General features: G+C 39.3%; 2 protein-coding genes across 11 annotated transcripts in view; one reads left to right on the forward strand and one right to left on the reverse strand.

The window, feature by feature from the left end:
• SEPTIN11 (septin 11) overlaps nt 1-13891 on the reverse strand; it is a 153041-nt gene that overhangs the window by 22556 nt on the left and 116594 nt on the right. The gene's annotated exons all lie outside the window — the stretch shown is intronic.
• The window catches only part of CCNI (cyclin I), a 42034-nt gene that overhangs the window by 2571 nt on the left and 25572 nt on the right, over nt 1-13891 (forward strand). For 6 of the 7 annotated variants that reach the window (XM_089303207.1, XM_051820204.3, XM_089303208.1 and 3 more), the window contains exons 2-5: nt 5604-5760; nt 11090-11218; nt 13423-13497; nt 13626-13766. In XM_089303207.1, coding sequence (XP_089159333.1) covers nt 5647-5760; nt 11090-11218; nt 13423-13497; nt 13626-13766 — 459 coding nt within the window. In that variant the 5' untranslated portion in view covers nt 5604-5646. The remainder of the gene's footprint in view (nt 1-5603; nt 5761-11089; nt 11219-13422; nt 13498-13625; nt 13767-13891) is intronic. The other variant, XM_051820205.3, reaches the window with a different exon arrangement.

Genomic DNA, 13891 nt, shown 5'->3' on the forward strand with positions numbered 1-13891 from the left:
AAATTCATGATTCAACTCAGTCTTTCACACATTAGAAAACAGGCATGGCCGGCGCCGTGGCCCAATAGGCTAATCCTCCGCCTTGCGGCACCGGCATGCCGGATTCTGTCCCAGTTGCCCCTCTTTCAGTCCAGCTCTCTGCTGTGGCCCAGGAGTGCAGTTGGGCCCTGCCCCGCATGGGAGACCAGGAGAAGCACCTGGCTCCTGGCTTCGGATCAGCGCGGTGCGCCAGCTGCAGCGGCCAGAACCAATGGTAAAGGGAGACCTTTCTCTCACTGTCCACTCTGCCTGTAAAAAAAAAAAAAAAAAAAGTGCAGTGGAGGATGGCCCAAGTCCTTGGGCCCTGCACCCCATGGGAGACCAGGATAAGTACCTGGCTCCTGCCTTTGGATCAGCACGGTGTGCCGGCCATGGCGGCCATTGGAGGGTGAACCAACGGCAAAGGAAGACCTTTCTCTCTGTCTGTCTCTCACTGGCCACTCTGCCTGTCAAAAAAAACCCAAAAAAACCAAAAAACCCAGGCATGTGCAGTCAGCAAAAGAGATAAAACTCATGCTATGCTTTCTCCATTATGTCATAGTATCTGTTCCATTAGTCCTGTAAAAATGTTAAAAATACATTGATGTAAGTGCTTCCATAAATTATGTGGTTTTTTTCTTTTTTATATTAATCATTTGCAAACGATCTCAAACTTAAATCCTTTACCTGTATTCACGTATTAATGTTTTATCATATTTCATTTTTTCTAAGTTGCATATCTTAAGAGCCCTCTCCATTTTTCAATGTGTAGCTCCTAAGAATAGGGATATTGTTTTACAGGATCACAGCAGTCTTCAATTTTAGTAAGTTTAGCATTGATATATTTGACTTTTGACCCAGGAATTACTTTCACAGCATTTATCTCCCTCCTTTACAGGAACCTTGGCTGGATTAGGTATTGCATTTTGATTTTCTTATAGCCCCATTTAATCTAATACATTCTTAAATGCCACCCATTCTTAATATCTTTTACTTGCATTACTTATATCCTATATTTTGAAGGAGATTTGAGCTGTTTTTTTCTTTTCCTTTGTTAGATTCCCTAGTATGAGCAAAGAATGATTTTTGTCTATTGATATGGTGTTACTTACCTTTATTTCTGAATATTAAACCAGCCTTGCATTCCTGGTACAAATCTCACTTGGTTATGATGTGTAATCCTTTTATGTTGCTGGGTTTAGTTTACTGGTATTTTGTTGAGGAATCTTGCATCTTTATTCAGAAGAGATTAATAATACGCAGTTTTCTAATAATGAGTATTTTATTTGGTAGCGACATAGTAGTAACTTGGCTTATAGAATGAGTCGGGAAAGCCAGCGCCATGGCTCACTAGGCTAATTCTCTGACTGCGGCGCCAGCACCCTGGGTTCTAGTCCTGGTTGGGGCGCCGGATTCTGTCCCGGTTGCTCCTCTTCCAGTCGAGCTCTCTGCTGTGGCCCGGAAAAGCAGTGGAGGATGGCCCAAGTGCTTGGGCCCTGCACCCATATGGGAGACCAGGAGGAAGCACCTGGCTCCTGGCTAGTGGCCATTTGGGGGGTGAACCAACGGAAAAGGAAGACCTTCCTCTCTGTCTTTCTCTCTCACTGTCTAACTCTGCCTGTCAAAAACAAAAACAAACAAACAAACAAAAAAAAAAAACAAAAAACAAAAAAAAACAAACTCTTAAAAAAAAGGTATAGAATGAGTCGGGAAGAATCTGCTTTTTTTGGAGGAGTGTATGAGAAATTGATATTTTTCTGTGGATGTTTGATCGACTAAGCCAGTAAAGCCATCTGAGCATGGATTTTATTTATTTGAAAGAGTGACAAGAAGTGAAAGATGGAGAGAGATCCTCCATCTGCTGGTTTGCTTCCCAGATACCCTCAACAGACAGGGCTGGGCCAGATCAAAGCCAGGAGCCCATAATTCCATCCAGGTCTCCCATGTGGATGGCAGGGTTCAAGTAGTTGGGCTGTTTTAACACTGCTTTTCCAGACACATTAACAGGGAGCTGAAGCAAAAGCCAATAGCTGGAACTCAAACTGGTGCATGCTCATGATGGGATGCTTGCATCTTAAGCAGTGGATTAACCTGCTGTGCTACAACTCAGCCCCTGACAATTTTATTTTAAATTACTAATTAAATCTGTTTATTTCTTACACAGCTCTTCATCTTTTCTATTTAAGTCAATTTCGGTAGTTCATATTTCTAGGAATTTGTCCATTTCATCTAAATGGACTAATTTGCACACAGTTATTCATTAGATTCTTTTATAATTCTTTTTATTCCTAAGTAGATTGTAATATCTACTTAGATTCCTAATTTTAGTAATCTGTCTTCTCTGTTTTTCCTGGTCTAGCTGAAGGTTTTTCACTTTCAAATGATTTTTGGTTTCATTGATTTTTGTTCCTCTGTGTTCTCTATTAATTTCCACTCTAACATTTATTATCTCCTTGCTTCTGGCTTACTTTAGAGGTAGCTTATTCTTTATCCATTGTCTTAAAGTGGAAGATTATTTGAAATTTTCTTTCTTAATACAGACATTTTTAGGTATTAATTTCCTTGTATGCACTGACTTCACTGCATCTCAGAAGTTTTTACATAATTTCCCTTGTGGTATCTTTGGCCAGTTCCCTTGTTGTTTTTGTTTTTGTTTTTAAAAAAAAGTTGTTACAGCATCTAAATTCTTGAAAGACTTATTCTACAGGCCTTAGTTTTAGGAGATTGGAGAACAGGGATCACTCCTTAATTGTAGATTGATCTTACTCCTCTTTGCATGATTCTGTTCTATATGTCCCTCTCTCTCCCTATCTATGTCACTGAAAAGTAACCTTCAGAAGAAGCCTTGTAAGGGAAAAGCAGTCACAAATGGCAGTTACTTGTGGTGCTTTGTTGAAAAGGCTGGTGGATCCTGGTGAACCGCCTGGTTGATTGTAGCCAATGGCATAAAGAATTCTTTAATTTTGAGGTTTTTAACAAAAATTCCTAAGTACAGATTAAAATTAGATTTGGCACTTTTTATTTCAATTTCTCACATCTAAAAAAATAATAGATTCCATAAATCTGAAATACCAGTAAATATTTGAAAAAGTAAAATAGTTTTACTTCTGAGGTTTATAATGAAAATAGTATTCCCCTGCTGCAGTAGCTTTTCTTATTCCTCAGAAGCTAACCATTTCTCATTTGTAACTTGTTTCTTTTGTTATTAAAGACCATATTTTCAAATAGCTTGCCCTGTTGTTGATTTTTGATGTTTCAATTTTAAGTATTTATAGATTTTCTACAGTGAAATGTGAAGATGTGGTCTCATTCTACTCTCCCAACACTCATACTTATGTCCCAACATACTTTTATGGAAACAGTTGTTGAAATCCTTGATCATATTTATTATTATGCTATGCAAATATTGTATTATATTTATTCTCACATTCTGCTTTTTTTTTTTTTTTAAGATTTATTTATTTTTTGGAAAGGCAGAGATACAGGGAGAGAAGCAGAGAGTGAGCTTTCACCCACTGATTCACTCTCCAAATGGCCACAATGGCTGGGGCGGGACTGGGAGCCAGGAGCTTCCTCCAGGTCTTCCACGTGGTACAGAGGCCCAAGTACTTGGACCATCTTCCGCTGCTTTCCTGGATGCATTAGCAGAGAGCTGGGTTGAAAGTGGAGCAGCTGGGACTTAAATCAGTGCCCATATGGAATGCTGGCACCGCAGTCCACAACTCAACCTTGTATACCACAGCGGCCCTTCCATCTGGTTTTCCACATGGGTCAGGGCCCAAGCCCACCTACTTTGGGCCACCTTCTGCTGCTTTCCTAGGAACATTAGCAGGGAGCTGGATCAGAAGCTGAGCAGCTGGGACTGGAACTGTGCTCCTGTGCTCGTGTAGGATGCTGGTGTCACAGGCAGTAGCTTAATCTGTACCACAACTCTAGCCTCTTCAGCAGGCAGCTTTTTTTCTTTTTTCTTTTTTAAATATTTAATTATTTGAAAGAATTACAGAGGAAATGGATATCTTCCATCTGCTTGTTCACTCTTCAGATGGCCACAATAGCCAGGGCTGAGCCAGGCTGAAGCGTGGAGCTTCATCTAGGTCTCCCATAAAGGGGCCTAAGGACTTGGGCCATCTTCTGCACAGCTTTTCCCAGGCCATTAGCAGGGAGCTGGATTGAAAGTGGAGCAGCTGAGACACAAACTCGCGCCCATAAGGGATGCTGGAAATGCAGGAAGTGGCTTTACCTGCTACACCACAACACTGGTCCCTTCTACAGCTTTTTAATACACTTTGTTACCCACAATCAAACCTCTCAAGGGTATTGTTTCCTTTTTTTTAAAAAAAAAAAAAAAACATCTTTTTGGACACTCTGTTATCCTGCACTGATGCTGACTGCTGCTCATGAAATTGCTGTTTATTTTAGAGAGCAGGCACTGTCTATTAAGCTTCCTAGGATCAACATTGACGAGTAGAACTTCCTGCATTGATAGAAATGTTCCTTTTGTGTACTGTCCAAATATCCATTAGCCACATAAGAATATTAAAATGGGTTAGTGTGACTCAGGAGTTGAATATTTAACTTTTGTCTACTTAAACTTTAAATAGCCAAGTGTGGCTAGTGGACACTGAATTGGAAGAATACATGGTGTCATACTTAAGGACATGGTTTCATACTGAAGAAGTGGGAATGAGTAGGATGTAATTGATTTTATTTTGAAGGTTTATTTATTTTGAAAGAGTCACAGAGAAAGAGGGAGACCTCCCGTCTTCCAGTTTACTCCCCAGATGACCGCCACAGCCAGTGCTGGGCCAGGCCAAAGCCAGGAGCTTCATCCTGGTCTCCCACATGGTTGGCTGGGGCTCAAGTACTTCAGCCATCTTCTGCTTTTCCTAGGCCATTAGCAGCGAGCTGGATTGGAAGCAGAGCAGCCAATGCCAACACTGATATTTTTTTTTAATGAAGAAAAAACTGTCCCTGATTCAGATTAGCTTTTTAAGAAGAAAATTTGGACAACTGTATAACTGAATTTCAGATTTAAAGCTAGAATTTTTCAGATGACTGATAATTATAACATTTTAATATAATGACTTTTTTTTTTTTTTGACAGGCAGAGTGGATAGTGAGAGAGAGACAGAGAGAAAGGTCTTCCTTTTTGCTGTTGGTTCACCCTCCAATGGCCGCCACGGCTGGCATGCTGCGGCCGGCACACCGCGCTGATCCGAAGGCAGGAGCCAGGTGCTTCTCCTGGTCTCCCATATGGGTGCAGGGCCCAAGGACTTGGGCCATCCTCCACTGCACTCCCGGGCCACAGCAGAGAGCTGGCCTGGAAGAGGGGCAACTAGGACAGAATCCGGCGCCCCGACCGGGACTAGAACCCGGTGTGCCGGCGCCGCTAGGTGGAGGATTAGCCTATTGAGCCGTGGCACCGGCCATAATGACATTTTAAAGAGCTATAAAATCTTTCACTACCTCATAACATTCCTATTTTTGTTTTATGAATTGTTTTAATAAGTACTAACATGTTTATATGCATATATTGCTATATTCTGTAATTAAATTAAAAATATTATTTATGTTTGATTTTACAGGTAGCTACATCAAGCTGGGTGGCAGGCAGCTCCAAAGGATATCATGAAGTTTCCAGGACCCTTGGAAAACCAGAGATTGTCTTTCCTATTGGAAAAGGCAATCTCTAGGGAAGCCCAGATGTGGAAGGTGACTGTGCCGAAATTCCCTACAGATCAGGTAATGATTTCTCACTTTACTCCAGATAGATGAGTTCTGTTAGAAATAAGTGTACTGGTGCCATGCATAATAGTATCTTGACACTTAATTGGTGGAGTATGTACCATTAATGCCCTGTTCTTGGAGAAATATCTCTCTCTTTCTGAAACAAGAGTTAACCCTTTTTTAAAAAAAGTATTTTGAGTTACAGAGAGAGGAAAACATAGATACTACAAGTTTCCATCCACATGCCCACAAGGACCATGGCTAAAGCCAGGAGGCTGGAACTTAATCCAGGCCTCCCATGTAGTGGCAGGAACCCAATTATTGAGCCATAGCGTGTTGCCTTCAAGGGTGCACATTGGCAGGAAGTTGTAGACTGGAGCTAGAGCTGGGAATTGAACTCTGGTGTGGGATGCTGTTGTTTGTTGGTTGTTTTCTTGTTATCTGAATTATATATAGCTTTAGGAAGATAGTTATGTTCATTCTCTTACTTTATAATCTTAATACTAGGGGACTTCAAAAGTTTGTGGAAAAATGGAATTAAAAGATACTGGAAATTTTCTATGGTCTTTTTGAAGCCTCTCATAAGCTTTCATTTCTAGATGTACAAAGTGTCTTCCAAACATTTGTGGAAATAGCATTATCTTATTTTCCACAATTTTTTTGAAGTGCCCTCTTATAGTTAGCCATGGAGGCTGAATACTTTTATATGATTCTAATTAGTTGATGAAAAGCACTCTTATAATCATCAGTATTTGTAAGGGGGTTGAGTGAACCCTAAGGTATTGCCAGTGTTGGAAGCTTCCTGGAAGATAGTTGGATGACCTCTCAATTACTGTTGGCTATATGCCTTTTCTTTTAGAAATTTTTAGACTTCTGTAATATGATTATATCATAAACTCTCCAAAAGTTTATTGTATAAGATGTCTCATGTATCTTTTATCCCTGGTACCTTACATATCATTTGAGATAAAGAATAGTGGCAATTTAAATCTGTAAGTTTTCCTCAAGGCATAGCTGACCATCCATGTGTAACTTGTTATATCCACACATAGAGTTCTTTTTTTTTTTTTTTTTTTAAGATTTTATTTATTTATTTGAGAGGCAGTTACAGAGAAAGGAAGAGACAGAGAAAGGTCTTCCATCCACTGGTTCACTCCCCAGATGGCCGCAACGCCTGGAGCTGAGCCGATCTGGAGCCAGGAGCTTCTTCTGGGTCTCCCACATGGGTGCAGGGGCCCAAGGCCTTGGGCCATCTTCTACTGCTTTCCCAGGCCACAGCAGAGAGCTGGATCGGAAGTGGAGCAGCCAGGACTCTTAACTGGCACGCATATGGGATGCTGGCCCTGCATGCCAGGGCTTTAACCCACTGCACCACAGTGCCAGCCCCCACACATTGAGTTCTTCCAGCTTTTCAGTTCTAGTAATTTTCCTCCAAATTTGGGGATGGGGTAGGCTTCATTTCTCTAGTAAAATTCTTTCTTTTCTTCCATTTTCTTTTCCTTCTATTTTCTTGTACATTAAGTCCTTTTCCCAGAAGATCTCGATCTTTCCGCTACTTTTCGTTTTTCTTCTCCTGGGTTTTGTTTTCTTGGTTTTTTTCTCTTATCATCCCTGATGATTTTTTATTTGATACTGAACATTGGAAAAAATTGTAGTGATTCTTGAGTACAATACCCTCTTCCATAAAGGGTTTAGTGTCCCTCCTCTCTGGTGGGAGCTGACTGAAGGCTGGATAGCAGTTGGCTTTGGTGTCATCTTGTTTTGCCCTGATTAGTAGAGTGTAGGATTCCAACTTAGAGTTTGGAGTATGTACCAGGACCCCTTAATTCCCAAAGGATGCTGAACTCTCTTGAACTCATTCTCGCTTTTTAGAAGTTTTCTGTGTAACTTCTTAGATCCTTGTTCTATACACCTTCAGAATTTCATTCAGAAATTCAGTTGAGTGTTAAATTCTGATTAATCTCTCTTCCTGGTAAGCTCTTGGCTCCTCATGTCTCCAAATTTTGTCTCTAGCTCTGTAAGACTCCTAAAAGCTCCAGTGGTTTATTCTTAGCTTCTTGTCCTTCCCACTTGATAAGCAAGTACTCTGGAAGAAAAGCTACGGCAGAATGTTGAGCTTATCTCTCGTTACCTCCTTTTCAAAAATCCTGAATTCTCAGGGCTTGGTAGTCCTAGCAGTTCTGGTACCATTAAGAACAGGTTGTTGCTATAGCTTTTCTACTTGTTCTCAGCCAGGGTGTGTAGGTTTGCTGATACTGATGTCATCCTGTCCAAAAGCAGAAGGTTTTGTTTTGTTCTGTTTTTAAGTTGAGTAAAATAAATACGAGAAGAGATGCAATAGGAGCACAGGAAGATTCAACCTGAGTTACAAGGAAAAGTGTGTGGTGTGGGCAGTGACTATTGAAGTAGTTCTTGAAGGATATATAAAAAAGCAAGTGGAATTTAGAATGAAGTATGTTCAACCAGAAGGAAAAATGAGCAAATAAACAGTGATGTAAAGTAGCATGGCAGGTGCCAGGAGGAATCATAAATAGAAGTAGTATACCTAAGTATGAAGTGAAAAGCAGAAAGTGCTGGAAGATGGATGAAGCAGGAGAAATAGGTCACAAAGGGATTTATATTACAAGCCTGGGGGCTGGGGGTTGTACTAAATGTTTTAGGTAATGCTAAACCTTTCAGAGATTAAAGGTGGGGGGAGAATTTGTTGAAGTTAGCATGTATTATAGCAGCCAGCCTATGTTTTGTCATGTGGCATCAATTCATTATAAATTCTCTTTCAGCTTAGTTGTTCAACCAGTTAACCAAATCCGCTTAACCTTGTTTGAGTAATTCATATGAGAAAAAAACAAACGGTTTCCTTCATGAAATTAGGAAATGCTGTTTGGGACTTTGCTTTCTTCTATTCTTTACTTTGAGTGAATGAGGGTAACTAGTTAGGCACTTACTGTCCTGATATTGTTTGGTACATGTTTGAACTGGTTTGAAGAACTGATCTTAGAATTAGTATGACTTTAAAGAGTAGATTTTCTCAATTTTTTTTTTTTTCTTTTTTTGTAATTGCTAGTTCTGGGTAGTGATGGTAACACCAGCCATGCAGGGATGCTTTCCTGTCCCTATTTTTAAATCTTTTTGTTTTGTTTTGTTTTTGTTTTGTTTGTTGACAAGCAGAGGGGACAGTGAGAGAGAGAGACAGAGAGAAAGGTCTTCCTTTGCTGTTGGTTCACCCTCCAATGGCCGCCACGGCCGGTGCACCGCGCTGATCCGATGGCAGGAGCCAGGTACTTATCCTGGTCTCCCATGGGGTGCAGGGCCCAAGGACTTGGGCCATCCTCCACTGCACTCCCGGGCCACAGCAGAGAGCTGGCCTGGAAGAGGGGCAACCGGGACAGAATCCAGCGCCCCGACTGGGACTAGAACCGGTGTGCTGGCGCCGCAAGGCAGAGGATTAGCCTAGTGAGCCGCGGTGCCGGTCCCTATTTTTAAATCTTAATGTAAGATGTATTAAAGTTCATGGAACTGACGCTGTGGTGCAGCGGGTTAACGCCCTGGCCTGAAGCACCGGCATCCCATTTGGGCGCCGGTTCGAGTCTTGGCTGTTCCTCTTCCAGTCAAGCTCTCTGCTGTGGCCTGGGAAAGCAGTAGAAGATGGCCCAAGTCCTTGGGCCCCTGCACCCACATGGGAGACCTGGAAGAAGCTCCTGGCTTCAGATCAGTGCAGCTCCAGCCGTTGCAGCCATCTGGGGAGTGAACCATCGGATGGAAGAACTTTCTCTGCCTCTCCTTTCTGTATAACTGACTTTTCAAATAAATAAAAATAAAATCTTTAAAAATAATGTATTAAAGTTCAAAGATAGTGTTATGATCTCTTTCATGACGAATTTTATGGTTAAAAGAGTCATTCATGTAACTTTTCATAAATTTGTTTTTTCTGACATCATTTAGTGGGAATCAGTTTAGAGGTGGGAAGGAAGAAAACTAATATTTGAGTGCCTTTTGCATTCTGTTATGTGTGCTTTACATAAGTTACATCATGTAGTTACTCTAACTATATTGTAGTCTCCTTAAACCATGTTCTCTTTTATGTCTTTTGTGATACTTACTAAAATTTTATGTTTGGGTTGTTTAATGTCACACATCAAATAACAATAAACTGTCATTCAGGGATAATTTTTTTCTGCCATACTCCCGCATTGTGTGTCTAAGGTCCGCAGATGGTAGTTAGTGATACTCTCGTTTCTTATTGCTCTTGTACTTTTCACCTCCCTAAAAGCCTCCCCAGTTTCATCAGATTATATCACCATGTATCTCTACTTCTGTGAGCTTATTTCCTTGCTGATTTTTTTTGGGTGGCATAGTTAACAATACATTTATTTGTTTGGCATTTTAGATGAAAGCATTGGTAGGAATTTAATTTCTTTTTTTAATTCTCCCTATCTAGAAGGTTTATGGCTGCCTTCATTAATTTGGTGCCCAAGGATCCTTAGAAGCCCCTAGTTCCAGGGTAGATTTGAAAGTAGCCCTTCAAGAATTTGTATGAGTAAGAGATACTGTAGAACCAGTGATTTTGCTAACCGTTGTTTGACGCAGGTCCTAGCAGTTAGGCTGTACTGCTTCCTCTCACTTCCTAGAGAAACCCTAGTTCCAGACAAAGGTGTTTTGCAACTTTTTCCAGACTTTTTATAAGAGAGAAAGATCTTAGTTCTGGACTTTGTTAGTATTTTTTTGTTTGTTTGAAATCAGAGACAGAGAGCTTCCATCCATTGGTTTACTCCCCAGATATCTGTAACAACCACTGGCACTGCTGAGCCAGGCCAAAGCCAGAGGCCTGGAGCTAAATCTGGGTCTCCCATGTGGGTGACAGGGATCCAGCTACTTAAGCTATTACCTGCTGCCCACAGAATGTACAACAGGCTGGATTGGAAGCGGAGTTGGGACTTTTAACCCAACACTCTGATAGGGAATATGGGCATCCTAAGCAGCAATTTAGCACTGCACCAAACACCTGCCACTGTAATCCTGGGTTTTAATAGCCCTGCTCTAGTTCCTTCTGTCTTACTGGACAGTGATCTGTAGGATGTAAATTCTAACTCTGTGCACCCAAATCCCATCGAATGTACAGCTTTAGTCCGATAAACTGCTTTAAATTCCTGTTGCCTTTTTGATTTATGAAATTATTTGCTTCTTAGGGTATCTGTTTCTAGCAATCTTTTCTATCCACCTTGATTTCATTTGCAAGTCTGAAGAGCCTAACTATTAGTACTTACTAACCTTTTATGAGAGAATTCTAAACATAACTTTTGATGTTAACTTTTAATTTTATTTATATGTAATTGTTCCCTTACAGAATGTTTCTCCATCCCAGAGAGATGAAGTAATTCAGTGGCTGGCCAAACTCAAGTACCAGTTCAATCTTTACCCAGAAACGTTTGCTCTGGCTAGCAGTCTTTTGGACAGGTTTTTAGCTACTGTAAAGGTAAATATTTTAAGATATCACTTACACATAACCTATTGAGAGTTTTATGCTAAACCAGAGGCTGTTAGTAAATATTGTATAAATAGAAAGCAGTAGAAAACTTTCCTGAAGATCTATATACTTAGAAGACATGGTATTTTGTGTTTTGTTATGTTGTACATTTTTGGAAGCATTTCTAACTCTTTAATCTCCTTTTTGCTGCAAGTATTTTTAACTTGTACTTGACCTGTAATGTTTTTGATAGTAAAAATCATATAGCATTTGTAGAATGTTTAGTCATTTTAGGACATATGAGAATTGGTACACAAGAGGTCGACAGTGAGTCAGACTAGAAAGTATAAATTTATTGCACCTTTTTTTCTGTTCCTATTGAATATTCATATTGTGTTTTTCTGAACAATATGTTTTCTAGGGGTATACTTTGGGGTATATAACAAGATGTCACAAAACAACTTTAGTATATTTTTGTTGACAGGCAACATACACATTAATAAGTTTTATATAATTCTGCTATAATATGTTGAGTGTTATGTTAAATTGGTCATATTAAGCCCTCAACTAATTTAAAACAGAAAGTCAGCATTTCTCTAATTGCTAAGCATAAAAGTGGAAAAACAGTTCAACCATAGCCACTTTTATGTATAGCAATATATAAACTTGGGGGAACTGCAAATTACATGCCTTATTATTAGGCATAAAAACAGAGGCCAAAGAACTATGGAATGTTAAAAAATTGGATAGCCACTCAGGTATGTATCTTTTATTTCAGACTTATACTCTTAAAAGACTTAGAGAACCCTTAATTGTAATGATGCTAATTGCCTCAAATCTGGGTTATCTGAAAGACTTTTTATCTCGGCAGCAACTCCTCCACCTTCCTCCATTTCCCTCTACTACAGCTGATAATTCCAAAAAAAGTTTTTGGTTATGTTTTTCAAAATTAATTAACTACTTATTGTAACCTCTATCATAAAAGAGATGTTTAATCATGAATGGAGCTCTTTAAAAGCATAGAACCTGAGTCTTGTTCCAGATACTGAATCGCAATCTCTAGTAGGTAGAATCTGGTTGTCTGTATTACACAACACAAAAACAAACTGCACAGATGGTTCTCATACATAATGAGAACTGAAAACTGCTTGTTTAAAAAGTCACATTTGTTGTTGATTTCTTTTTATTACTAAATTTATTATGAGTACCCTCGAATTAAGGATTCTATTGCCTACTCATTGCTGACAGTTCTTTTCTTTTAATGAACTCCAGTTACTTCAGGGTGTGGCATTATATATTGCCAAATTGGAATTAAGGGAGCCAGGACAATATCTCAGCAGCAAGAGCTGACTTCCCTTCCTAGATCACGTGTATGATGTCCCTTAGACTCTGAGACTTGTCTCACCTGTAAGATAAAGATACAACAAATTTAATACTGTATGTGGAGGTGCTTTCTAAACCATAGTACTGTGATCAGTAATTATCATTTCTAAAATATTGATAGTATAGAACCATCTTGTATGTCTCACATAGACAGAGGATTGGAAGATTCCACTTAGAATGAGACAGCAGTCATTATTTACGTGTAACAAATGTTGAAGCAGGTTTTACTGTTTTTTTGTATTATCCAGTTTACCTCTTGTGTTGCTCAATGTAATTGAACTAAATTGTTCTAATTGCTTCATTGGCAGACATGCTGAAAGTGGGCCTGCTTTATTTCTAAATAAATAGGCAAGATGAAGCCCTCTTATGTGTGTTAGGCCCAAGAAAGTTAAATGCTTTCTACTAAATGATCTTTATGGATTTGGAACCTTTTCATTTTTATCATGTAACTTGAATTATGTATGGGTTTGGGGTAGCGTACTTAATTATTGGAGAATTTCTACTCATCTATATACAATTTTTAAAAATTTTTTGGGAATAGTTTATTAAATAAAAGTGTATCTTCTAAAAGCAAGCTCTTCTCTCCTGGATAGAAATTAGCTTTGGCTAACAGGCTTTGGTTGAATTCCAGCAGTGAAATGATTTTCATTGTTTCCATAGAGTACCATATGGCTAGGATTGTGATATTAAAAGTTAGCTCTGATCTAGAAAGGAATGGGTAGAAACCAAATCAGTTCTGTAGAACGGTGTGCATTCTTACTTCTTTTTAAAACAATTTTATAAACTCTCTGAAAGGTCACTAAAGTTTTTTCCCCCTCTTCAAATTTTAGGCCCACCCGAAATATTTGAGTTGTATTGCCATCAGTTGTTTTTTCCTAGCTGCTAAGACTGTTGAGGAAGATGAGGTAATAAATCCTTTCAAGACTACCTGTGTTTCTGCTTTGAAAATTTGTTTACTATCTTTGTTTGCCAAAAACAAAAATGAGTTAAGTTTTTCTGTCCTTCTGCTCTTACTCTCTTTTGTTTTGGATAGAGAATTCCAGTACTGAAGGTATTGGCAAGAGATAGTTTCTGTGGATGTTCCTCATCTGAAATTCTGAGAATGGAGAGAATTATTCTGGATAAGTTGAATTGGGATCTTCACACAGCCACACCATTGGATTTTCTTCACATTGTAAATATGCTTAAAGTCTTGTAGTTTCTTATTTGAATCTGTTGTCTGTTTCAGTAACCTGACAAATAGACTGTGCACACACCTATTTTGTACTGATTTTTAGGTAAAGGAAAACCACTAAAATT

Source organism: Oryctolagus cuniculus, chromosome 8 (assembly GCF_051225735.1).
Source record: "Oryctolagus cuniculus isolate XC-2025 breed Fujian yellow rabbit chromosome 8, ASM5122573v1, whole genome shotgun sequence".
Classification (NCBI taxonomy): Eukaryota; Metazoa; Chordata; class Mammalia; order Lagomorpha; family Leporidae; genus Oryctolagus; species Oryctolagus cuniculus.